Here is a 25,363-nt window from a genome sequence, read left to right as displayed (position 1 = left end):
ACTTCGGCTCACTAGGCTTAAGCTCATTTAGCTTGTTTGAAGTTCGGTCTCAAACGGTAGGGGATTATAATAAATAAGAATAATTTAATTGCAAAATAGCTCGGAAAAAAGTTAACTAGCTAGTTATCAAAACCTTGAGGTCAACTAGGTGAGATACTATAGAACTAGCATGCTTTGATAATTTAACTTGATAATATGTAGGTGAGATTGGAGAACTAGCAACCTAAGATACACCATAAAGATTACCGCATCTGATCAACAATCTTACGGTCAATTAGTGGAAAAGAAGGCAAAGCTGTCCATCAATTCCACACTGGCCATCTGAGAGCTCTAAGAAACAATCTATGGCTTGAGCTACGTGTTGCTAGTCGAAAGAAAGTATAATCTAAAATGGAGAATGGGTGAATTAGGCAAACTTCATCTCCCGCGCATATGTAACCTATGACTTGCACTATTTTGAATTTTTCCTTCCAGGACTTCATCTCCCCGGGCAACGTGAGGAGCGATCCAAATGACTATATCGTAAGTTGTCACTCAATCATGAAATCATAAATAATGACCTAATGAGGTTATTTTAGGAACACTAGCCTTTTCGAGGCTAGCTTATCAGCGCCATGTTTAATTCATATATATGATTTAAGTAGCATTTATATATTGTTTTATGCAATGTAAACCAACAGTATGCTTGCCTAAAGATTAAGGAGTGGTTCATTTGGGGTTTTGATCTTTTGAATGGACACTAGTAGTTTTGTCGTGTAAGTAGCAGTGGAAACTGAAGATATTATGAGATGTTCAAAATAAAATTACATGGTCTCAAGCTTCAGAAGGCTTCTCACTTTGACATGGTCTGATGGAGGTCAATAAAATTTAATCTACAAATTAGTACATGCAGCTGGCACACTTTTGTTGACTTGTAGTGTTACAGAGGCACGAAGATCACATCCCTACCAAGCATGAAGACGACGACGGCCGGAGTGCTAGCGCCGATGGCGATGACGACGTAGGCGGGCCACCGTGATTTGGGGTGGACGGTGATGTAGACTGCAGTCATGAGCGAGACGAGCATGCCGAGACCGGCAATCATGGTGAGCCTGTGGCCCCACACGAGCTGATCGATCTTGAACTTGATGGGGTCTTTCCATGCCCAGATGAAGCAGTAGACGACGACGATGGCGCTGCACATGGCGACGGTGTTGGAGATGACGAATATCTTGAAGGCGGTGTTGTGGCCGTGGAGGGCGATGCCCGTCGTTTGGTCGTATCCGCCGGGCATGGTGAAGGTGGCGGCGAAGGTGACGGTGGCGATGAGCGTGGCGACGAGGATGTAGGTCTCGACACTGCGGTCGAAGTACTTGTGGCTGGAGGTCCTGCTGTCGCGGTTGAAGGCGAACGCCGGCATCTGCTGCTTGTGGCACCTGACGGATTCCTGGTGCTTGAGCTTCTTCCACAGGTACATCTCGTGGGCGTCCATGTCGTCGAGGCGTGCCGTACGGCCGAGGGTCTTCCTGACCTCGAGGAGGCTGCGGGCCGTGTGGCCATCGCGGTTGAGGACGCAGGGGTCGACTTGGCGGTTTTTGAGAAGCAGCAGCGCGGACTGGACGTGGCTCATCTCCGCGGCGAGGTGGAGCGGCGTGTTGCCGTTTACGTCGACGCGGTTGAGCTCCACGGGGCGGACGCGGCGGAGCAGGGACCGGAGCGCGCTCGTCCTGCCGCCGGCGGCGGCGACGTGCAGGGCGTTGCGGCCGCAGCTGTCCACCATCTCCGCCGCGTCGGGGCAGTGCCGGAGCAGTGCCTTGATGACCTCCGTCGAGCCGTAGCGCGCCGCGACGTGCAGCGGTGACTGCCGCTCGCTGTTGGGCTTGTAAGCCAGATCATCCTGCTTGCCGAGCAACACCTCCACCGAGTGCGACTTGTTCTTCTGCGCCGCGTAGTGCAGCGCGTTGTTGCCGTTGGAGTCCGTCTGGTTCAGCAGGCTCGGGTACGTCTCCACCAGGATCTCCACGGTTCCTGCAGCGCAGCACATGATGGATTGCACGCCGATGGCTGGCACGAGACGAAGCAAGAAAGATGTATGGGTGCTAGTGCTAGCAAGCTTACGGTTGTGGCCGCCGAGCACGGCCTGGTGCAGAATCGTGCCGCCGACGGACTGGATGAAGTCGGTGGGCACCCAGGGGACCTCGACGATCTTGCAGACCACCTGGAAGAGTCCCTGGCGGGCGGCCATGCCCAGCGGCGACTCCCTCTGCTCGTTGAGGTCGTGGGCGCGCTTGGGGTCGGCGTCCAGGAGCTTGAGCGCCACGGCGGTGTTCCGGTGGAGCACGGCCTCGTGCAGCGGGTTGTTGCCCTCGCGGTTGGTCATGATGAGGGGGCTCTTGAGCAGCGTGTCGTCGGTGTTGGGGTCCTCCGGCCACGCCTGGGCGAGGACTATGATGAGCTCGGCGACCTTGAGTTTGCCGTTCTTGGCCGCCAGGTGCAGCGGGGTGTCGTGGTCGGCGTTCCGGGCGATGAGGAGCTCCTCGCTGACCTTGAGCACCTCGCGGGCGAAGCTGGCGTGGCCGTACAGGGCGGCGACGTGGAGCGCCGTGTTGCCCTGGGGCGTCGTGGAGTTGAGGATCTTCACGTCGCCCACCACCAGCTGCCTCAGGCTCCGCACGTCGCCGTGCGTCGCCGCCTTGTACAAGGCGGGAAGCATGCCACCTCTCCCTTCTTCAGTCGTCGTCGTCGTCGTCGTTGAAAGTACAGGTCGAACAGGGTACGTTCCTAGCTACAGGCTCTGCTCTGCTCTTGAGTTGACATGGACATGAGAAGTTGCAGGAATGATGGCGAGGTACCGAGACGATTAGCAAAAGAACTGTCACGCGTGTGTATATATCTGCTATCATTTATTGTTCATAACAATTGAAAATGCTGAGAGTGATGGTTGGAGTTACGATTCGATGCGTAGCTTGCACTTTGGAGTTTGGACTTCGGCCAGCAGGACAACGCTTTTGTGACACATACGAGCTCCGGTTACTTGGCGAATCAGCCTTGGCACATATTCCTGCAGTGTTCTTTCTCGTGCTGCGGCAGGTGGATACGATCAAATCAACGCAAACCGATCAAGCTCGGTATCTGTACTCTGCTTCAGCTACTTCCGCATACTGTTTTTTTCTTTGAGAGGGTACCGCATACTGTTTGGTTGGCGACCAACGAGTGCGCGCGGACAGGATGGATTGTATTGGCCCATTGTTACTTGGTGCCCGTTCCACCTTTTCTCGGCCCAGCCCACCCGCACCATGCATTTGCCGTGCGCACGGCTGTGCTATTCTATTTTACTTTTCCCCCGATCTTTACCTATTATTAAAGCAAGTAACGCCTCTGCCTTGGTTTTCGTACGTCGTGGTCATTTTGCAAAAAAATCCCTCAACTTTCAAGGAATCAACCCGCAGTCCATATTGTAAAGAGGGGAATGGCTCGGGTGGAAAAAGAAGGGAAGGGAGGGGGTTAAACGGGAAAAAGCTTATAAAACAGAGAGGGGAGGGGGATTGGGCGCACTCCGTCCGGCCGTCCGGCTCCGGACCCGGCGCCGCCCGGCAGTGGACTGGCGGGCGGCGGCTGGAGTGGGGCGCCCCGACGCTCCCCCACGCTGCCCCTGCGCGCGGCCTCAGCCGGAGCTCATCGGCTTCTGAGAAGGCGCCGTCGGGGTGCCGGATCTGGATCCGGCAGGAGCGGGCGGCGACGGTGGAGAGCAGGGAGGGGCGATGACGGTGGAGAGCAGGGAGGGGCAGCAGAAAGCAGGGAGGGGCGGAGCGGGGGAGCCGGGCGGCGGGGAGGTGCTCCGAGGTGGTGGTGGAGCAGGGGAGCCGGGCGGCGGAGCGGCCTCACGGTGGCCGGCGGAGCGGGCGACCGGCGGCCCCCTCCCTCCGAGCCGCGCCCCGCTCCGAACTCCTTCTCTCCTCGCTCGCTCTGCTTGCGTGGTTTGCTGGAGGCTGCTGTCGCTGCCACCGGGATGGCGACGCACTTCACGCCGGCGCACGCGGTGTCGCACCACCACTCGTCGTCCGCCGCCGCCGACGGCGAAGGCCACCGCACGCCTGCATGTATCCACGCCGCCGGCCTCGGCATCAGCTGCGGTGGCAGCGCAGTGCCCGCCACACCTCTCGTGGCGTCATCCCCAGCATCCTCCTCTGCGTCGTGCCCGCCCGCCCACAACCCAATCTCCATCAGCCCAGCGTCCTTGTGGTGCAGATCCTGCAGCAGTGAGTTGGAGGACCTCAACGGTGGCCTCGTGTGGAACGCCATGCTGCATCAATCGAGAGGTGCGAGATGGTGTTGGACATCCCACAGGTGCAGCAAGGTGACCAGGCGGGTGCATGGTCTTGGCCGAGGTGCGAGATGCTCACCATGTTCATGAGTGAGGAGCCCCGATAAGCTGAAGCATGCAGACATCTTTATAACAAATGGATCTTGGGGTTTTTTGAGACAGATTTAGCGTTCTCCTCCTCCTGCTGCACTTGCAGGGAAGAAAGCTAGCTGGGTGCCTGATCTGCTCCTCGTGCTTGCCGGCAGGAAGAAGGAAGAGCTACTGGTAGGTGGTTGCTGCTGCTGTTTTGGTGGACAGAAGAACAGAGCAGAAGGTGTGCTGGTGATTCGAGCGGTTGCTTGCCCATTTATGGAGGAAGAAAAATAAAGAAGCTAGCTATTGTGGATTGCTGGCTCGGTGGAGAAAAGAAGACAGGAATGATGGTTGAACAGGGGAGCACTTCTTGCTGGATTGGGTTTGGTGAGGCCGCGTCAGCACCCAGAGATTTGTCATTTTGTTTGCTTAAAATTGTTGATGAATCCAAGGTGAACTCTCGGGATTAGTTGCCAATAACAAATGATCAGATATAAGGTAACCAAGAGATTTCATCGACGCGTCTCCACTTACCTGTTCCTCAGATTTAGAGTAAGCTACCTGCAGCTTCTGCTCAAGGTCATGCACCTTCTTCTCAAGTTCAACGCTCTTGCTTACTTTTTGTGTCAACTTATTGAACTCTGTGGTAATCTCAGCAACTTTATCCCTCTCTTCTGTGACCTGGAAAGCTCAGACGATTCAGAGCAAGAGAAAAATGTTGCAAGCTAGCAAATGCACCATGCTATTTCAGCAAGTCGGTAAGTTTCAATAGTAAAAGGATGTCCTGTATTAGCCAAAACCTATAAGTATGGGTACTGCAAAATTGCAAAGCTTCATCATGGTATTATAATATTTGCTGACCTCATGTAAGATGATGGTCTCTTTACAATGGGATAATGATGCAAGGATAATGTTTACCTTCTGCTTGTAGCGCGCGTTGGCTGATTGTAACTTCTGTGCAAGAGCTTCGATTTGTTTCTCCAAGTCGTTGGCACACTGATGTTGAGCTTCCAGCTCATCCAGTGAATGAGTTTTATCCGCTTCCCATTGAACCACCCTAAAAGAAACTTGTTCCTCCTGTCGAAAGGAAAATTATCCACTTATAAAGAGTCCACTGGTATAGAAAATACTAAATTATGCAGGGTTGTGTTCGTGGGTGCTCCTGCACTCATCAGACTTTCCAGCTGGCGGTCGTCGTCGTGTGTGCTGCCAGATGTCTTCCCCGTTCATGCACTCCTTTATGGCCGGCGGCCTTCTACTTCACTGCCGTCACCTTCAGTGGCAGCGTGGAGCAATCCGGTTGACTGGATCACTGGAGGCCTGGGATTGTGCTCCTTGCCCTGCTTGCTATTGCTACGGATAAGTTCGCGCGTTACTCTGCTGGGCTTGGCATTTGGCAAATTTTGAGCTTGATTCACGAGACCGTACGTTGCGTGCGCATGAGATGTTCGTGAAAATACCAAGCATGGCTACCTTGGTTGCATCGCACAGCAGGTGCTTCTAAAATTGCCATACAGACATAGTAGGCCATGAATCAATGCATGTAAAAAGTTCATGCGTTGAGACAGGGTCTGGATATTATTTATAGATAATACATGTAATATTTAAGATCTTGGATTTGGATATTATTTATAGATAATACATGTAATATTTAAGATCTTCACCTGTAGACCCGTAGCAACGCACGGGCATGTTTGCTAGTTAATGAATGAATGGCTTTATCCCCTCTATTTTTTCTTCTAAGGCGCATTCCATTTCCTTGGGACAAAGCCTAGACCAATAATTGCTATATTAATATTTTATTTGTTCCATATAAAATTATAACTATAAAAATATTTTTTTAAAAGCATGAATATAACAATATTAATTTTGTATTCCCTCCATCCTGGATTATAGTCATTTTATCTTTTTAGATTTATAAATTTTTACTAAGCATCTAGATATAATTTATATGTATAATAAAATCTGTAAAAGGTATACTTACAGTTTAGAACGGAGGAGTAGTTGTTATCTTAGTAAATGTTTATCGTAGCATGGTTTGCACATACTCTCTATTTCAAATAAATTATGCTCTGCGTGTACTTATTCTCATTTGTCTTTGCTATATACAACTCCAATAACGGCTTTTGTCAGCTTGGGAGGTCATGCTCCCTCAACCGCACCGTCTAGGAACGGCATCTTTCACTATTGCCTTCCAGCATCACGACTTGAACTACACGTTTCAAGCCGTGCCATTGTTTCATTCACATGTCTTGCATTGTAGGTCAATGGCATCCGGCTTCATCAGCATTTCTTATCGGTGTCGGAGGTGCGGTTCAACCATCAATAACCTACCGGACTATATAATGTTCTACATATTAACTCTTAACTTCTGTCAGCTGAAATCATGAGCAACTGTACCGAGAGTGCTGTCCCCTGGACGACTTTCAAAATTATAAGCAATAATCCCTCTAACGTGGTCTGATGGTCATAAATTAATAGTTCAAACAGGCTTGGCACGCATGGTGTCGTAGGTACATTCATGGGCACATCAGGAGACCCAAATATGAGATTGGACACCGAGAGCATCTAACATGAAGACCATGGTGCAGGACGGCGTAGTCTACATGGAAAGACAGGAATCAGTCGAGGATTAGAAAAGTACTCGTTGTAATAGGGTAGGCTTCTTCTAGTCATATCCGACCAGTACTCTTGTAATCAATTGACCTGTAACCCTGCCTCCAACTATAGAAGGCGAGGCAGGGACCCCCTCCGAAGCAATTCAATTCAACCAACACACAGAACGTAGGGTATTACACAATCTAGCGACCCGAACATGTTTAAATCGTTTATCTGTGTTTACCTTTGAGTTCCTTATCTCGACGAATCCCACCAACTAAAACACTACCTTGAGCACCCCTCGATAGGTTGCCATATCTAAACGCCAACACATGGGTAGGATCCAAATGCTCCCTTAGGTTCCTCCGACAACAGGCTCATGGCTGCAGTGATGCGGAGCAGCATGAGCTTCCTCCCGCTCCACAACAACCTTCGCATATCCACATGCATCCTTACCCTTATCCTAGCTTCCTCCACGGATGGCACCGGCTTTCTCAGCATGGCTATCAACGCATACCTTATGCTCCCGTAGTCTTGCTCCGGCTCCATGTCGGGTCGGGCTAGGTCTTTTTTTAATCGCCGTTGAGTCGAGGTGAGGGGCAAGACTATTTTTTTCAATGATATTTAATATCAGTCTAACAGTTACAGTGATGGAAATGGTGGTAATGATAGCGGAATGGTATGGAAAGCATGAAATTTTAGATTGATAACCATAAAGAAAGTTCAACGATTTCAATGGTAAATAAGTAATAGCTAGTTTTTTAGTGTCTAGAAGGAATTGATTCGAATAACAAGTTTGTATGTTGGATGATGTAGAAAGCCTCAAAGATTTCTTTTACATTAAAAAAAACGTACTCCCACCTGAAACTGAAGATCATTGAAGATGTTTGGCGGGAGATATCCAGAAGAAAGCTTATCTGAAGCTTGAAACAAGAACAAAGCTATAGGTGATTCTCATTTTTGACATGGTCTGATGGAGGTCAAGAAGGTTTACACAACAATACAAAACGAAGCACGCGTCTTGATGACCAGCACTAGCAGTTAAAGCGGCACGAACACCACCTCCTTGCCCAGCATGAGGACGACGACAACCGGAGTGCTCATGCCGATGGCGATGACAACATAAGCTGGCCATCTTGATGTGGGTGCTACGGTGATGTACACAGCAGCCATGAGCGAGACGAGCATGCCGAGACCGGCGATCATAGTGAGTCTGTGGCCCCACAAGAGCTTGTCGACCTTGAACTTGAGTGGGTTTTTCCATGCCCAGATGAAGCAGTAGACGACGACGATGGAGCTGCACATGGCGACGGTGTTGGAGATGACGAAGATCTTGAAGGCAGTGTCGTGGCCGTGGAGGGCGATGCCACTGTTCTGGTCGTAGCCGCCGGGCATGGTGAAGGTGGCGGCGAAGGTGACGGTGGCGATGAGGGTGGCCACGAGGATGTAGGTCTCGACGCTGCGCTCGAAGTACTTGTGGCTGGAGCTCCTGCTGCCGCCGGTGAAGGTGACGGGCGGCAGCTGCTGCTTGAGGCACCGGGTGGACTCCTGACGCTTGAGCTGCTTCCAGAGATACATCTCGTGGGCATCCATCTCGCCGGTGTTCAACCTCACCTCGACGAGGCTGCGCGCCGTCTGGTTTTCCTCGTTGCGGATGCAGGGGTCGACGCGGCGATCCTTGAGCAGCACCAGCGCGCAGTGGACGCGGTTCATCCTGGCGGCGAGGTGCAGCGGCGTGTCGCCGTTTTTGTCGGCGCGGTTGAGCAGCTGCTCGGGGCGGACACGGCAGAGCAGGCACCTGAGCGCGTTCGCCTTGCCGCTGTCCACGGAGGCGTGGAAGGCGTTCCGGCCGTTGCCGTCCACCATCTCGGCCGCGTCGGAGCAGTACCGGAGCAGCGCCTTGATGGCCGCCGTCGAGCCGTACTGCGCGGCGACGTGCAGCGGGGATTGCTGCTCTCTGTTGCGCGTGTAGGCCAGCTGCGTCTTCATGTTGAGCAGCAACTCCACCACGTGCGAGTTGTTCTTCTGCGCCGCGTAGTGCAGCGCGTTGTTGCCGTTGGAGTCGGTCATGTCCAGCAGCCATATGTGCTTCTCCAGCATGATCTCCACGACCTCTGCAAAACGCATCCCATGGAATTAACAAAGAGAAGAAGAAAATAGCTGCTACGGAGTAATTTCATGTGATTGAAAATAGGTGTTTTTTCAGCTCGCATACTGATGTGTCCACCGAGCACTGCCTGGTGCAGGGCCGTGCCGCTGACGGAGGCAGATGGCACGTACTCCGTGTCGAACCAGGTGAACTCGAACATCTTGCGGACCACATGGACGAGGCCCTCGCGGGCGGCCATGTGCAGCGGCGACTCCATCTTCTCGTTGAGGTCGTAGGCGCGGCTGGGGTCGGCGTCCAGCAGCGCCAGCGCCACGGCCGTCCTGCGGCACCGCACCGCCTCGTGCAGCGGGTTGTTGCCCTCCTTGTTGGTCGCGATCAGGGGGCTCTTGAGGAGCGCGTCCTCTGAGTTCGGGTCCTCCGGCCAGCCCCGCGCGAGGGCGACGAGAAGCTCCGCCACCTTGAGCCTGCCCGTCTTGGCGGCCAGGTGCAGCGCGGTGTCGCCGTCGGCGTTCTTGGCGACGATGAGCTCCTTGCTCACGGCCAGGACCTCGCGGGCGAACTTGGGGTGGCCGTGCAGGGCGGCCAGGTGGAGCGCCGTGTTGCGCTGCGGCGTCTTGGAGTTGAGGATCTCGACGTCCTTCACCACCAGCTTCCTCAGGCTCCCCACGCACCCCTGCGTCGCGGCCTTGTACAAGGCGGGGTCCATGCCTCCCTCTGCAGTCCCCACTGCTGCCATGGATGCTGTGTAGCTAGAGGTAGTTTCTTCCACCTACGGTACTTCTGCTACGACACACAAATACAGATCGAGGCTCAGCTCTGTTCTTGAGTTGGCATGGACATGGTAACTGCAGGTGTGGTGGCAAGGAACCGTATCTATGTACGCTACGCATATATCGTGACTGATAACGTATCAAAAGAGCTGATTGCGATGGTTGGAGCTCTAATTTGATGCGTCGCTTGCACTTTTGGACTTCAACCAAGCATGACACTGCTTTTGTGACATATACAAGTACCCTTTACTGGGCTAATCATCCTTCGCATATATTCCAGTTCTCTTCCCCCATGCTGCTGCAGGTGGATGATCCAAGCTCAACACAAATCGACCAAGATTGGCATTGTCAGTTTTCCCCCAAAAGCCAAAAGTAACATCACGTGCCACATTTTTGTGACCTACTCCCTTCATCCCAAATTACTACTCGTTTTTGCTTTTCTAGATTTATAACTTTTACTATGCATCTGGATATATGTTATATCTAGATACGTAGCAAAAGCTATGCACTAAAAAAGCCAAAACGAATAGTAATTTCGAACGGAGGGAATATGTGTGAAGGCAAGTGTTTTTGTGGCAGTGGCATTCACTGATTAAAGTAGGAAAACACCTAATAGTTCAGTCACTATTTGCCTCTTGAAAACACAAGATTTTAGTATTTCGAATTTTTTTTCATATCATAATACACCAATTCAGTAGTTCTGGGGCAAAAATCTTACTAGAGCATCAGGAATGATTCAACATTCAAATACTGAACTATTGTTACATACAGCGGCCATCTAGTAGCTACGTCTTTAGGAGCACGGCCTCGGTGCCGATTGTGCAAGCACTGTCACTGTCAGATGGAAGTTCAGGTCCAGCAGAGTCAGCAGCCTGCTCGCCCTTGTACCGGTAGAAGTGCGAGCACACGAGGAAGTAGGCGAAGTTGGCCGCGCCGAGCACGGCCATGGTGTAGTAGAAGTAGTCGAGCCTCCCGGCGTTGATGTCGTCGCTGACCCAGCCCGCGGCGGACGCGCCGCGCCGCCGCGTCCTCGCGTTCACGATGCTGACCACGAGGGTGGCCAGGTAGCTGGCGGCGCCCTGCGCGCAGTAGAACGCCGCGTTTGCCAGCGTGCGCATCTGGTCCGGGAACTCGGTGTTGTAGAACTCCATCTGCCCCACCATGCTGAGCGCGCCCGACGCGCCCATCATGGCGAGCTGCGGCGCCAGGAGGAACACAGACAGCGGGGACCTGCCGCCGCCGTGGCCCAGCGCGGAGCCCCTCCGCCTGCGCTCCACCTCCACGGAGGCGGCGACCACGAACGCCAGCGCGCCGATCACCAGGCCGGCTCCCTGCCTCTGGAGCAAAGTGATGCCCCCGCCGACGCCACCGCCGGGGGGCGCCTTGGTGCGGTACCGCGCGGCGATGGAGGCGAGCAGGTCGAAGACGGGCGCGAAGAGCGCCACGGAGAGGTAGAACACGGCGAGGATCGACACTACCGGGATGGTGAAGCGGCTGCCCATGCGGAGGTCCATGGTCATAGCCTGGATCAACGTGTAGTTGATCATCTCCGTCAGGACGATGAACCACACCACGCCGGAGACCCACAGTGGGATGATCTTGACGAGGAACTTCACCTCCTCCACCTGCTGCACGCTGCACAGGTTCCACGGCCTCGCCGGGGAGCCGTCGGGTCGCACCTCGCCGGCGGCGTCGGTCACGATGGCCGCCTTGTTCAGGAAGCTGAGCTGCAACGTGAGGGGGAGCCTGAACACGCGGCGGCGCCCGTTGGCGGCCGCCGCGGGATCAGGGTTGTACAGGACCTCCTCCTGCCGCCGAGCGTCGTCGGGGTGCGGCAGCAGGAGCCTCCACTTGCGGCACGACGCGACGGCCACCCGCGCGACGCTCGAGAAGATGCTGCCTTCCGGCGGCACGTAGACGTAGACCGTGGTGCCGAGGAGGAAGATGGCGAAGGCGACGACCGTGAGCGCCGTGGGGATGGCGAAGCTGAGGCCCCAGCTCACCTTGTCCTGGACGTAGACGATGACCGTGAGCGCCAGGAACGTGGCCATCATCGAGCTGGCGTAGTACCAGTTGAAGTAGCGCGTGACCCCGGCCTTGTGGCGCTCGTTGGTCTCGTCGAACTGGTCCGCGCCGAATGGCAGGGCGGTCGGGTTCAGGCCGGCGGCGGATACCACGAGCAGGCCCATTTCAACGTAGAGCACGGCGCGGTGGAGGGCCGACGGGCCGGCGCACGTGCCGGCTTGCCGGGCGGCGGCGCTGCACGACGGCGGTGTGAGCTGACGGATTGTCGCCGAGAGGGTGATGATAACCATTCCCTGTATGGCAAGCCAACGGTCAGATAGGGTCACGTCAGGTTGACCTAACGACTCAAAATAAGTGAACGGGGGTTACCATTTGCAATATGAAAAATAATGTGTAAAAATAACTATATCGTTGGACTCTGGAATTGAAAATTTCCGCCGCAACATGAACACTATGTTTCATACAACATTTATTATGAAACATGCATAAATAATAGTTGCAACATTGATGCTTAACTATTGCAATATATGTTGGAGCGTCCGATTTTTTTTAAAAGATTCCGGACGTCTATTATGTAGCATTACCGATAAGCGAAACTTCCTTGCATCGCTACTGATAGTCAATGGCATGGGTGGGACTTAGAATAACTCACGATAACCCCGACTACAGATCCGAGCAGCATGGTTCTGAATCTGCCCCAGAATGCATCAGCGACGAAGGCTCCGACCACGGGCGCGAAACTGAACATGCCACTGAAGACGTTGTTCACGTTTGTTGCGGCATTCTCCTTCATGTTGTAGCGGTTGATCAGGTAATTCGTGAGGGGCGTGACGAACGAGTTGGTCGCCATAGAAGCTGCCGCGAAGAAACCTGCACTGCATCCGTGCACGAACGAGCATCACAAGACTGAAGTAACGGGTGAGATTTTGTCTACTTTTCTTTTTCCTAGAAAATCCATGTATCTATCATGATAAGACCCGCACTTTATTGCATGACATGAGATGTGAGAAGAGTTTTGAAACATTTCCTGTAGCGAAGGAATGAAGGATGAGTGCTTGAAAACACAAATTATTCTTCAAACACCATCCTAGCCCTTTAGCAGCAGGAATTCGATGCAACAGAACCTGAATATGACTAATTGGAAAAACGAATTGGTTTCAAACCCTCCCTTTCGAAAAAATGGTTTCAAACCCTTGGAAAAAAAATACAAAAACTGTTCTCCAAAAATATGCATATATATCAGCATATGCATGAATTAGCTGAAAAGGCCGTGACAAACCGATGATGAAGGCGACGGCCGTCCATCCCCTCGGCCTCCGGATCCGCATCCCCTCCGCTCCTCCTCCTCCCCCCGCGGCCTCTTCTTCTTCCGCGAGGCTCTGCCCCGCCGCGCGCCGGCACGAGGCCATGGATGCCTCCGGCCGTCCGCCCTCGCACATTTTGTATTCCGTCACTGCTCGTCTTTGATCGATCGAGGTATAGCCGCAGTGTTTGGTATCCGAAACTGTGCAGCGATGGGTGGAAGGGATGGGCGAATGGGTGTTTGCCGTTGCACACCGGTATTTGTACTGGCCAGCCCAGAGAAAATTCAGCACTGACTTGTCTCTTGGTCTTGGGTGTTGTAACGGTAGCACTGGGTCTTGGGTTGTCGAAGGAAATGACAGGAAAGCAGGCAACGGGACGTTCGTCTCGCGAACCTGGCCACCGTTTCACGTTTCCTCTTGCGGACGGGATGGGTGAACATGGGTTGAACTCGTCTGCAAGCTGACCTGAGCACCCTAGTCAAGATAATGTCAAAGGCAATGTTCCTCTCGCTCTCTTGCAATTATATTCGACCCATTGCAATGTCGTCTCTGCAGCTGCAGGTTCAACCGAGTGCTGTCATCAACCTGGAAATGTTTGTTGCTTAGAATAAAAGTAGAACGAGTATGCGGATGGTGCATTTCTTTCCTAGCTGACACTAGTAGAGAACTCACCTTCCACGCGTCCTATTTTATCCCGGTTTAAAGTTAGTCCGGAATAAAAGGTTCACCAACCGAAATTAAAACTCACCCACTGGCGGGGGGCTCACCAACTGGGACTAAAGAGCCCTTTTAATCCTGGCTATAAAGGCAAGTGGCCTTGACGAGCCTTTTCTCCCGGTTAGAAGCACCAACCGGGACTCTGTCACCTCGTTTCGCGCCCCCACCCCTCCACCTCCTCGATCTCTGTCTCAAAATAAATCAGCAGTACAGCCTTGTCCTCCGCACAGCATGCACACGCACTCTCCTTCCTCCCTCCTTCTTCCTTATCCTCTCCTCCCTCATTTTTCTTCCTTATCCTTTCTTCTTTTCCCATGCAGGCGGGCAGCAGGCGCGCGGAACCGAGGTGCGAGCGGGGGAGGCGGCGGCGGAGGCTGACGTGGATTGAGCCGAGGCGCTGCCTGTGTGCTTCGTGCTGGAGGGGCGCAATGGAGCAGTTCAAGCAGAGGGCGGCCGCTCGGCGGCTGGCCGACGGCGCACGGGAGGTGGAGGCGGAGGCCGCACGGGCGAACGAGAGCACAGCGCACGAGCGGCGGAGCGGGAGCCGAGGCGGGCGGGCACCGGCCGATGCTTTTTTTATTTTTTTTTGGAAAACTCTTTTATCCCGGTTGGGAATACCAACAGGAATAAAAGAGGTAGTCCCGGGTGAGCGACTTGGGACTAGAGATCCCCTTTTGTCTCGATTGATTTATCCTGGATGGATTTTTAGAAGATTTGCTCCTTACCAACCGGGACTAAAGGTGGATTTTCCACCAGTGTGAACATTTTCCTTTGGAGCAAAGATCATGCAGTGCTTCCTACTTTCCTAGAACGAGCCACGGTAATAAGAACCCATCAGATTCTGCTTCTAGACAGCAGCATGCAGGAAGCAGAGTCGTTCACTCGTGCACATTTCTACATCTACTCTGAATTGAGACCATAATCTGTAGTTTGACCTTAACGAGCGCGCTATATGTTTAAACGTCAAACGTTAGCAGCCACGAAGAACGTGTCTAGAACGGTATAACCACGTGGCAACCAGGCTAACTAGATGTAGAGCTTCTCCAGCATTCTCCCGATAAATATTTCCCAATAACTAGTTAATAAATATTTTTCAATAACTAGTTAATAGAAATATCCCAATATCACTTTTATTGTTATTGGAAGAGTTGCTTTTGGATTCTTCCAATAATCTCATTCCAATCCAACTACCGCATTGGGAGTGTCACAACTCCTCTTTTATTTAGGGAGAGTTAGGGTGAATTATTGGGTCGTCCCAATAATTATTGGGAAAATGAAAAAGTAAGGGAAACCGCTGGAGTACTATTTTATTATCAACTCTCCCATAGTTGGATTGGAGGAAAGGGGAACTGTTGGAGATGCTTTTACCGGTGCTAGAAATGTGAATGACAAAAAGGCAACAGCTATTAGATGAGATTGTTGGTAATTTGGATATGAAGCTAGGCAACAACTGAATGAATTTATTTGCTAGTACAGTTAGTAACATATACGCATGACGATGTGGCAGAAACTGCGTGAATGAGCGTCCGGCTCCTGTTTTTCTGAAAACATGAGTGGAACTATGGCGATGGGGGTGCTCGAATGAATATAAGTAGCCGCAACATGTCTGGTCACCTAAAGTGATCGAAAGCTTTTTACAATGTCAAGCACACCGGTGAGGCTGTATGACCTATCTCATTAGTGTTCGGGTGAATTGTTAGAAATATAGTCGGTCCAGAGTTCGGCTCATGTATCTTGTTCAAAGGAGAATTCGGTTTGTTATAGATAGGATAGATTTGTTAGCTCTATCTTTAAGATTGTAAATCTACACAACAAATCGGATATCCTACAATCTCATTTGTAATTGTGTTGAGTCTTTAGTACTCCCATATATAAACACGTAACCTGTAGTATGCCGAGATAGGCAACTACAGTTCCACCAATTATTTCATGGTAATCAAGAGCTGCCTCTTCCTAAAGCACACGCAAGATCCGTCCATGGCATCCTCCTCCTCCACGTCGGTGCAACTCGGACAAGTATTCGAGAAACTCACACGGGACAATTACGTCCTATGGAAGGCGCAGTTCCTCCCTACTATTCGTGGCGCCCAGCTCCTTGGGATCCTCGAGGGGAAGGTTCCTGCGCCAAGTCCAATCCTGGAGGTACTGCTGGACGACAAGAAGAAAGAAGTCTCTAACCTCGAGTACGATTCGTGGGTGAGCAAAGATCAACAGATCCTCAGCTATCTGCTGAATTCCATCACCCGAGAGGTGCTGGCAGGAGTAGCGACCACGACAACCTCCGCTGAAGCATGGAAGGCGCTGGAGGTTATGTTCGCGGCGCAATCTAGAGCACGGGTCACCAACCTGCGAATGCAACTGGCTACCTTGAAGAAGGGAAGCCTGACGACGGCGACCTACTTCAACAAGATGTAGAACATTAAGGATGAACTCGCCGCCGTCGGAAAATCCATTGGCGACGAAGAGGTGGTTGCTCATATTCTTAATGGTCTTGATTATGATTATCACCCCTTTGTGTCTGCTATGCTTGGCCGTGGGGATGCTATTTCCCTTTCAGATCTATACTCACAGTTGATGGAGTACGATCTTCGCCTTGAGATGTTTCAAGAGGCCGGTCAATATCAATCGTCGGCCAATGCTGCTTCTCACGGGCGCGGCTCTAATCGTGCGCGAGGAAGCTACCGCGGCAGAGGCAATGGTGGAGGCCGTGGTGGTCGCAGACACCCTAGCCAAAACCAGATTGGCGGCACCAACAACACCTCAGCCTCGCTTAAGAAGAAGCTTCAGTGTCAAATCTGCAAGAAAGTGGGACATGAGGCCTCAAGATGCTGGTACCGCTACGACGACGACGAGCAACAGCCAAGCAAGACAGCAGGTTCTGCTGAAGCAAGCTACGGATATGACACCAACTGGTATGCTGACAGTGGTGCTACTGATCATGTAACTAGTGAGTTGGAGAAGCTCACTGTGCATGACAAATATACGGGATGAGATCAAATCCACACCACCAGCGACTCAGGTATGAAAATTAGTAATATTGGGCATTCAATTTTTCATACCCCCAACAAGGATTTTCATCTCAAAAACATCCTTCATATTCCTAGCTCCCACAAGAATCTTATTTCTGTTCACAAATTAACACGAGACAATAATGTTTTCCTTGAATTTCATCCGAATTTCTTTCTAATCAAGGATCAGGACACGAAGAAAATCCTTCATCAAGGCAGATGTAAAGGCGGTCTCTATCCTTTAGCGTCGCATTCGTTCCAAGGAAATTCCAGTAAACAAGTTTATGAAGTCAATAAGCCATCTATCTCTAGATGGCATAGTCGACTAGGTCATCCAGCTATTCCCATTGTCGAGAAAATTCTTAGTACTATTAATTTGCCGCATGATAGTGCTCATAATCATGAGTCTGTTTGTGATGCTTGCCAAAGGGCTAAAAGCCATCAGCTCCCATATACAGTTTCGAATAAAGTTTCTAGTGCTCCTCTTGATTTAATCTATTCTGATGTGTGGGGACCGGCTCCTACCTCTATTGGGCGATACACTTACTATGTCAGCTTTATCGATGATTATAGCAAATACACCTAGATCTATCTCTTGCGCCACAAATATGATGTTTTTTAGGTTTTTCATGACTTTCAGAATCTTGTCGAAAGGAAGCTTAAATAAGAAAATTATCTGCATCTAATCTGATTGGGGAGGGGAATATGAAAAGCTGCACTCCTTCTTTCAACGGATTGGCATCACCCATCGCGTGTCCTGCCCTCATACTCATCAGCAAAATGGGGTGGCTGAGAGAAAACATAGGCATATCGTCGAAGTTGGCCTCGCACTTCTTGCCAATGCATTGATGCCTTTAAAATTTTGGGATCAGGCATTCCTCACGGCCACATATCTTATTAATCTTCTGCCGAGTAAGGTGATCAATTATGACACGCCTGTTGCAAGATTGTCTCATGAAACTCCTAATTACAACAGCCTTCGTATTTTTGGCTGCGCATGTTGGCCTAATTTGCGACCATATAATTCTCGCAAGCTCTCGTTTCACTCCACCCAATGTGCTTTTCTCGGTTATAGTTCCATGCACAAAGGTTTTAATGTCTAGATATCTCCACTAGTCGCATCTACATCTCTCGCGATGTCGTCTTTGATGAAACTATCTTTCCCTTTGCTAAGCTTCATCCCAATGCTGGCGCTCAACTTCGCAAAGACATTATCCTCCTTCCTGATTTCCTTCGCAATCCCGGGGATGAAAATTGTTTTGCTTCCAATATTACTAATGCTACTAATCTGTCTTGTGCTAGTGATGATCTATAGGAAAAATCGGCGGTGGATTCTACATCAACTTACGTACCAGACGCTGATTTTCACGCGGACGCGCGCGCCGTACCAGCTCCCATGACGATGGTCCCGTGCTCGCTGCATGGGGGGGGGGGGGCATGATGGCTCCCGCGTCGCACTCCATGCTTCCGCACTCGCCGCGTGGGGGCGCCAGGCTGGTTCCGCGCTCACCTGGTGGGGGCGCCAGGCTAGCTCCGAGCGAGCTAACGGGCGAGTTGCCAGGCGCAATGGGCGAGCCACCAAGCGAGCCGCCACTCCCTGATGAGCCAAGTGCCGAGCCGAGCGTGCTTGCGCCTGTGTCTGCCGCTACTGCACCGTTCAACGCCCTAGGCGGATCTTCTGGGTCCGAAGGCGGATCAGCTGTGTTGCCTGCTACTCTAACAGCACCAGCTTCTTCTAGTCGACACACAAGATTACAAAGTGGGAATGTCAAGCCCAAAAAACTGTATGATGGGATGATATGGTATGGTTTGTTTAGCTCCACTGGTGAGCCTGAATCGGTACAAGAAGCACTTGGGGATTCAAAATGGCGACATGCAATGCAAGAGGAATACCTTGCATTGATGCGTAATGGGACTTGGCACCTTGTTACAAATAAAGCAGGTAGGAATTTGATTGATTGCAAGTGGGTGTACAAAATCAAGAAAAGAGCTTATGGCAGTATAGACAGATACAAGGCAAGGTTGGTAGCTAAAGGTTTTAAGCAGCGCTACGGTATCGATTATGAGGACACATTTAGTCCAGTTGTGAAAATAGCTACTGTCAGACTTGTGCTGTCGGTTGCGGTCTCCAAAGGATGGTGTCTTCGACAGCTTGATGTGCAGAACGCGTTCTTGCATGGTGTTTTGGAAGAGGAGGTTTATATGAGACAACCACCAGGATTTGAAGATCCAAATAAACCTACATTTGTATGCAAATTGGATAAAGCTCTTTATGGACTGAAGCAAGCGCCAAGAGCGTGGTACTCCAGGTTAAGTACCAAGTTGTTTTCTCTCGGTTTCACTTCCTCAAAATCCGACACTTCATTATTTATTTATAGAAAGGGACATGCAACAATTTTTATCCTTGTCTATGTTGATGATATTATTGTGACAAGCTCGTCCCCAGAAGCTGTGTCGGCCCTCCTTGAAGATTTGAACAAAGAATTTGCATTAAAGGATCTTGGTGAGCTGCATTATTTTTTGGGCATTGAAGTGAAGAAATAAAAGGACGGTATAATCCTCTCTCAAGGTAAATATGCACAAGACATATTGGCCCGAGTTGGCATGACCGAGTGCAAACCGTGTAATACACCACTATCGGCATCTGAGAAGCTTTCTAGCTATGAAGGGGAGGCACTCAGTCCAGAAGATAGCACTAGATACAGAAGTGTTGTTGGTGCTCTACAGTACTTGACGCTGACACGTCCTGGTTTGTCATATTCAGTAAACAAAGTCTGTCAGTTTCTACATGCGCCCACTAAGTCAAGTGAATATTGAGGTATATTAAGTACACCTTGAGTTTGGGTCTCAAAATTCAGAAGCCAGTGTCTGCTGTCATTAGTGGATTCTCTTATGCTGACTGGGCAGGAAGTGTTGATGATAGAAGATCGACAGGTGGTTTTGCAATATTTGTTGGTGCAAATCTGATATCCTGGAGTGATAGAAAATAAGCAACTGTGTCGAAATCAAGTACTGAAGCTGAGTATAAATCCATGACCAATGCAACAGCTGAGATAATCTGGTTAGAATCGCTACTAGCTAAACTTGGATTTAAAATTGAGCAAACATCAATTCTATGGTGTGATAATCTGGGAGCTACATACTTGTCTGCTAATCCGGTGTTTCATGCTAGAGTAAAGCACATAGAAATTGATTTCCACTTCGTGCGAGAGCGAGTCATGAAGAAATAGTTGCAAGTTCGATTTGTTCCTTCAGGAGATCAGTTGGCAGACGAATTCACCAAAGCTTTGCCTGTTCGGTCACTTCAGTGTTTTGTGTGCAATCTAAACCTCGTGGCATTAGGAGGTTAAGATTGAGAGAGGGTGTTAGAAATATAGTCAGTCTAGAGTCCGGCTCATGTAAATCTTGTTCAAAGGAGAATTCGATTTGTTATAGATAGGATAGATTTGTTAGCTCTATCTCTAAGATTGTAAATCTACACAACAAACCGGATATCCTATAATCTCATTTGTAATTGTGTTGGAGTCTTTAGTACTCCTATATATAAACACATAACCTATAGTATGCCGAGATATGCAACTATAGTTCCACCAATTCTTTCATGAATCTCTGTTGTTTCGAGCTCTGATGGGGCATAGTATATACAATATGTTTAGACGCATAGTAAATGCTACGAAGAAAAAAACTAAAACTACCTATAATTTAGGACAAAGAGAGTAATATACTGTTAAAAAACAATGTATGTGTACGTTAAAAGAACAATTACATACGCACGTATGTGCGTGCCAAAACCAAGAAAATGAAGCACGGAAGGGCGCGTACATATATGTGTACACTGATACTGCACAGTACGATGCTGCTTATTGGCCATTTTGTCAGACAGGCCGTACAAACAACCGCAAGACGTACGATTAATCTTTGCTAACAGCCCATGACCTGCTTCTTGTCGATGTTGGGCTTGGAGACGACGGTGCCGTCGTTGCCGGCGAGCGCTTTGTACTTGTCCTTGCGGGTGAAGCTGGTGCACTCGTAGGACAGCGTGGACGCGATGAGCCTCTGGATGTAGTTGGCCACCTCGTGGCTGCTCCTGCCGCCGCTGCAGGTGAGCTCGGCGGGGAGCTTGTTGAGGAAGGTGACCACGTACCCGGGGCTCGGGTTCATGAAGAAGTAGAAGGGGTCCAGCCCCTTCCACCCGCGCGCCGTCGTCCCGTGGAACATGCTCATCTGGTTCTCCATCGCCACCGGCACGATCTCGTCCGTCAGCTCCGCGAACAGCGCCGAGAACCGCAGCAGGAACGGCTCCCGGCACGTCGTCCCCTCCGGGCAGATCACCAGGTCGCCCTCCGCCAGCAGCCGCCGGATCATCGCCGCGTCGGCCGCGCGGTCGCGGGTCAGCCGCACCGTCCGGATCGGTGACAGGATCTCCGACAGCCGAGACACCTGTTGAAAAAAATCAGCGGGCGTTAGTTGGTTGATCAGTGGATTCTTTGATGTGATTTGCATGACGGTAGCATTGAAGTTGCATGACAACGTACGGAGTAGGTGACGGCGGTGATGGGGCGGCCGAGGGCGGTGGAGAGGAAGATGGGGTCGAGGAGGGTGCGGTGGGAGCAGATGAAGAGCACGCCGGTCTGGCCCGTCTCCCGGCTGGCCGGCGGGGGAGGGTTGCCCTTGATGGTGACGCGGACGCCGAGGGCGCGGAACGCGTGGTACACCACGCGCATCGGCAGGAGCGCGCCGGCCGCGATGCGGAGGCAGGCGAGAAGGAACCCGATCGGGATCCAGAGCACGGTGAGCAGCGCCAGCGCCGGCGACGGCTTCTGGACGAGCCTCCCGTCGTGGAACACCACCGGCCTCGGCAGGTCCTCACGCGGCACGGGCTTCAGCCTCGGCGCCGCCGGCACGACGTAGCCCTCCTTGCACAGCCGCATGAATGGATAGTCCGTCCTCCGGTCGCCGAGGCCGACGTCCGGCGCGACGCCGCCGAACGCGTTCCGGAGCGCGTCCGCCTTACGCTCGCCGACGAGCACTCCGGGGGCGCGGACCAGCCCCGTGGCGCGGCCGCGCCAGACGGCGAGCTCCGTGCCGACGACGACGTCAGCGCCGATGTACTCCTTGAGGAACGCCTCGACCATGACCCGCGGGTTCGCGGTGAGCACGCACCGGCGGCCGCACGCCGAGAACACGCGCCACGACTCCGGGTGCAGGTCGGCGCAGTAGAACTTGGGCAGCACGGCGCGCGCCACGGCCTCGATGTCGGCGACCCTGGTCCCCGCCATGGACGCGAAGATGAGCACCTGGATGCCCGCCGGCTCCGACACGAGGTAGTAGAGCAGCCCGGCGAGCGGCGCCAGCACGATGAGCAGCAGCAGCCGCAGCACGCCGCCGATCTCGAACGCCATGTGCGCGAAGTATGGGAACGAGCTCCGCCCGCACAGCAGCGTCCCGTCCAGGTCTGCCACGACCGTGTCGCCGGCCCGGTCGTTGGACGAGCACTTCTCCACCGTCGGGAACGGCGAGCCAGCCATCGCCGCCGCCGCCGTCGTCTCCCCCATGATAGATATCTCCAAACCCCTCGGAGCTAGCACACACGCACCAGAAATAAAGCACCAAGTGTGCTACCACACTCGTTCCCCTTGGATGGACACGCCTTCTGGTGTGTATTTTGCATGCGGACCTTGCGCTTTTCCATGGCGGCTTTATATAGACGAAGCAGCTGCTGGGTGCAAAGGACAAGAAGAATTGGTTGTGACGTGTATAGAAGAAACCGAGGAAAGGGACGCACACAGAGCGAACAAGCATGTTACGTCGATGGGAATTGCGAAGGCTTTCCAATGCTCCAAAGGAGGGTTTCTTAGGAAGCACCGGCGCGGCGTTGTTTCACATGGGCGCGGAGCATCGGCATGATCGCCACTAAAGCGAAGCCCGAGAAAAGAAGCTTAGGTTTATGGGGATTAGATGTAGTGAAGTTTTGGTCTCTTTTGTTGAAGGCGACGTGCGGTTTGTTTGGAGGGGAAAGCTTGGTCTCGGTGTACTGTGATTAACAAGCAACGGTAATAGCTCAGTAGATCGTTTCATTTTGGGGTTCTTCGTTGTACTGCTGCTAGTACAATTGTGGTAGTCGCCAAGCGGCGCGGCGTTTACGAGGATAGTAACTAGCAAAAAATTGGATGTGAATCTTATAACGAAAGTGGTTAGTAATTATTAGGCCCAAATCTTTACTGATGACTAGTGTGCATTGATGTGGTGATTTGACTGCAACATCAGCATCTTGTTCATATCAGACGGGGCAGCCAATTTCTGGCTAATTTCCAGGGGCAGCCTCAGTCTCCGCTTGTACAAAATTGTAATTTCCAGGGGCAGCCTGAGAAGAACACCCATGTACCATAGTGATCTTGCACAACTGCCCACTTGTTCGGCGCCATGGACATGTCACCAGTTCGATCACCACGCACGTTCTGACGTCCAGATGACCTGCGCCACCATTACCTTCTCTTCAAGCTCCTAAGTCAGAGAGACGCCGTGCGAGCATGGCACTAAACTTCATTAGTTAGCTGAAAAATGCTTCTCCGCAGCAGAGTCATGCCCATCAACTGCACGCCAGGTTCCATACATGCCACGTTGTTCTTCGCTCCTCCACACTCTGCCCTCGTAATCTAGCTTAGGATGCACCCAATGACCCAAACCGAATAAAAGCAAAATTGGTGGATCAACCGCGAGCAACTAATGCTATCTCCTAACTCACAGTCCTGGTCGGTATTTTCATGCTAAATAGTTGCAGCCGAAACTGCTCACCGCCAGCAACACCTGACCTGCTAGGGTCTGTACTCTGTACGTTAACCCTTAATCGGATTGGTTAGGACCTCCTTCTCGTCCTCTGATCAGTATCTGAAGGCTTTGCTAAACCAACTGTAAACATTTCAAGAAGAATTTTATTTGCAGAATGACCTATGAACAAACTTGAGTAATGGCTTTCACTCTTTCAGCATCGGTTTGATGATGAGGTTTGTAAATAAAGACACCGATGGGCAGGGTTAGTTTAGTATTCCAGAAATTTCTCAACACATAATTTTTTTTGCCTGATTATGTTTTGAAATTCTATGAAAGCACTTAAGACTACTTGAGCAGATGCGCTAAATGTATTACTAATATAGCGCATGAAAGGACTCTGCGATTATTATTTCTGGTTTATACCTTCAATTAGTTTTGTTCTCCGTCTTAGAACTATTGTAATTTTGATACCAAACCATTTTTTTATGTAATAATTGGAAAAAAAAGTGCTGGAGAGTTAAATCTGGATTGTTTAAAAATAAGTTTCATCTGTGTACTATGTCGATAGTATTACGAACAGTCTTAAGTTTCGTATTGTGTGTGTTGATAGCCTTCTGAATAGGTACTACACGATCTCTAACTTTTGTGAGATTTATATTCTTAATAGATTGACAGTTTAGTACATTTGATACACAGATCCTTTTTATAATCAAAAGGCTTGTTAGGAATTTTTTGCCAGTAATATTATATTGTTTCTTTTCACTGTTGGAAAATTTCCAATTCCAGTACAACTAGAAATACTTTCCATCATTTGACAAAGTTATAAAGGAAAATACAATAAACTGTTAGCCGACGTAAATTGCCATCAGGAAAATGAAAAGTCAGAGATAACACAACCACTAAACCAGATATGGTTCCAAGTTTTTTTTCTTTTTTTTCTTGTCACATACTGAATTAACAAATCGAAGAAAAAATAAAGTCTGGTTGAGCAAAACTTCGTCATTTGTTTGGTTGTTTGTCAATTCTCTATCTTGCAAATGAAACAAGGCTGATCTTGAAATTTATGTGATGATATTGCTAATTAAGAAAAAAAATCCAAACTTATAGAGACGTTCTACAGCATTGTTTTCGCATGTCGTCCATGCCGTTTGCACATGGCTACACTAAATGTTGCCATTATGTTGTCCAGATCTTGGTGCAGGCTGCTGTCATGCTGGTCGTTATGCTAAACAGCTCATCAAGTTCTCATCTTTACATAATAATGCGGTCGCTTGCAAACTCTATTCCTCTTATCAAAACACGTGCTTAGACACGTTTTCGTTGTATTCAACCCACATAGTGCATCGATTAGCTGTAAATGTTGTGACAATAACACTAGCAAATACTCCCTCCGTATAGGAAAAGGAAGTCGTTTTGGACAGCAACACGATCTCCAAAGCATTACTTTGACTCCTTATTTTTATAAAAATATTTATCCAAAAGTGATATATGTATATTTTTATGAAAGTATTTTTCAAGACAAATCCATTTATATGGCTTTCACATTTCCAAACTCAACAACTTAAGGCCCCGTTTGGATCATTGGAATTGAATTCCATCCTAATAATCATAATTTAGACACAAATTAATTAAGCTAATATAATTGTATGTGGAATATAGTTGTATATTATAGTTGGTGATATGGG

General features: G+C 50.5%; 5 protein-coding genes, 1 long non-coding RNA gene and 1 other non-coding gene across 7 annotated transcripts; 3 read left to right on the top strand and 4 right to left on the bottom strand.

The window, feature by feature from the left end:
* Window positions 1-756: 756 nt before the first annotated feature.
* Window positions 757-2,847, bottom strand: LOC117839313 (uncharacterized). The gene is made up of 2 exons (XM_034719615.2): window positions 2,098-2,847; window positions 757-2,007 (listed from the first exon to the last, which is right to left on the bottom strand). Exons 1-2 carry the CDS (start codon window positions 2,690-2,692, stop codon window positions 920-922), a joined length of 1,683 nt encoding a protein of 560 aa, XP_034575506.1. The 5' UTR covers window positions 2,693-2,847; the 3' UTR covers window positions 757-919.
* A 967-nt stretch (window positions 2,848-3,814) lies between these two features.
* Window positions 3,815-6,038, top strand: LOC117839314 (uncharacterized). The gene is made up of 2 exons (XR_011897093.1): window positions 3,815-5,133; window positions 5,307-6,038. It is a non-coding gene; the product is annotated as an uncharacterized lncRNA (long non-coding RNA).
* A 1,872-nt stretch (window positions 6,039-7,910) lies between these two features.
* On the bottom strand, window positions 7,911-10,087 carry LOC117840405 (uncharacterized). The gene is made up of 2 exons (XM_034720908.2): window positions 9,189-10,087; window positions 7,911-9,087 (listed from the first exon to the last, which is right to left on the bottom strand). Exons 1-2 carry the CDS (start codon window positions 9,817-9,819, stop codon window positions 8,015-8,017), a joined length of 1,704 nt encoding a protein of 567 aa, XP_034576799.1. The 5' UTR covers window positions 9,820-10,087; the 3' UTR covers window positions 7,911-8,014.
* A 457-nt stretch (window positions 10,088-10,544) lies between these two features.
* LOC117835176 (protein NRT1/ PTR FAMILY 2.13) lies at window positions 10,545-12,180 on the bottom strand. The gene has a single exon (XM_034714558.2). The coding sequence runs from the start codon at window positions 12,166-12,168 to the stop codon at window positions 10,639-10,641; it is 1,530 nt and encodes a 509-aa protein (XP_034570449.2). The 5' UTR covers window positions 12,169-12,180; the 3' UTR covers window positions 10,545-10,638.
* Window positions 12,181-15,876: 3,696 nt separating this feature from the next.
* On the top strand, window positions 15,877-16,314 carry LOC117840467 (uncharacterized). Its single transcript, XM_034720978.1, has one exon. It carries the CDS (start codon window positions 15,877-15,879, stop codon window positions 16,312-16,314), a length of 438 nt encoding a protein of 145 aa, XP_034576869.1.
* A 33-nt stretch (window positions 16,315-16,347) lies between these two features.
* On the top strand, window positions 16,348-16,486 carry LOC117841137 (small nucleolar RNA Z247). Its single transcript, XR_004637169.1, has one exon. It is a non-coding gene; the product is annotated as a small nucleolar RNA Z247 (small nucleolar RNA).
* Window positions 16,487-20,629: 4,143 nt separating this feature from the next.
* LOC117839840 (glycerol-3-phosphate acyltransferase RAM2) lies at window positions 20,630-22,908 on the bottom strand. Its single transcript, XM_034720267.2, has 2 exons — window positions 21,443-22,908; window positions 20,630-21,347 (listed from the first exon to the last, which is right to left on the bottom strand). The coding sequence occupies exons 1-2, from the start codon at window positions 22,460-22,462 to the stop codon at window positions 20,829-20,831; spliced, it is 1,539 nt and encodes a 512-aa protein (XP_034576158.1). The 5' UTR covers window positions 22,463-22,908; the 3' UTR covers window positions 20,630-20,828.
* Between the last annotated feature and the right edge of the window lie 2,455 nt (window positions 22,909-25,363).

Source organism: Setaria viridis, chromosome 9, assembly GCF_005286985.2.
Source record: "Setaria viridis chromosome 9, Setaria_viridis_v4.0, whole genome shotgun sequence".
Lineage (NCBI taxonomy): Eukaryota > Viridiplantae > Streptophyta > Magnoliopsida > Poales > Poaceae > Setaria > Setaria viridis.
The sequence above is the reverse complement of the archived record's forward strand: the minus strand, read 5'-3'. Positions and strand labels throughout refer to the sequence as shown.

Coding starts and splice junctions, on each gene's coding strand:
- LOC117835176 (XM_034714558.2), bottom strand. CDS start 12,168: ATGGTTATCATCACCCTCTCGGCGACAATCCGTCAGCTCACACCGCCG.
- LOC117840405 (XM_034720908.2), bottom strand. CDS start 9,819: ATGGCAGCAGTGGGGACTGCAGAGGGAGGCATGGACCCCGCCTTGTAC. Junction 9,088..9,188: donor AGTGCTCGGTGGACACATCA/GTATGCGAGCTG, acceptor TGCGTTTTGCAG/AGGTCGTGGAGATCATGCTG.
- LOC117839840 (XM_034720267.2), bottom strand. CDS start 22,462: ATGGGGGAGACGACGGCGGCGGCGGCGATGGCTGGCTCGCCGTTCCCG. Junction 21,348..21,442: donor TCACCGCCGTCACCTACTCC/GTACGTTGTCAT, acceptor TTTTTTCAACAG/GTGTCTCGGCTGTCGGAGAT.
- LOC117840467 (XM_034720978.1), top strand. CDS start 15,877: ATGGCATCCTCCTCCTCCACGTCGGTGCAACTCGGACAAGTATTCGAG.
- LOC117839313 (XM_034719615.2), bottom strand. CDS start 2,692: ATGCTTCCCGCCTTGTACAAGGCGGCGACGCACGGCGACGTGCGGAGC. Junction 2,008..2,097: donor CGTGCTCGGCGGCCACAACC/GTAAGCTTGCTA, acceptor GCTGCGCTGCAG/GAACCGTGGAGATCCTGGTG.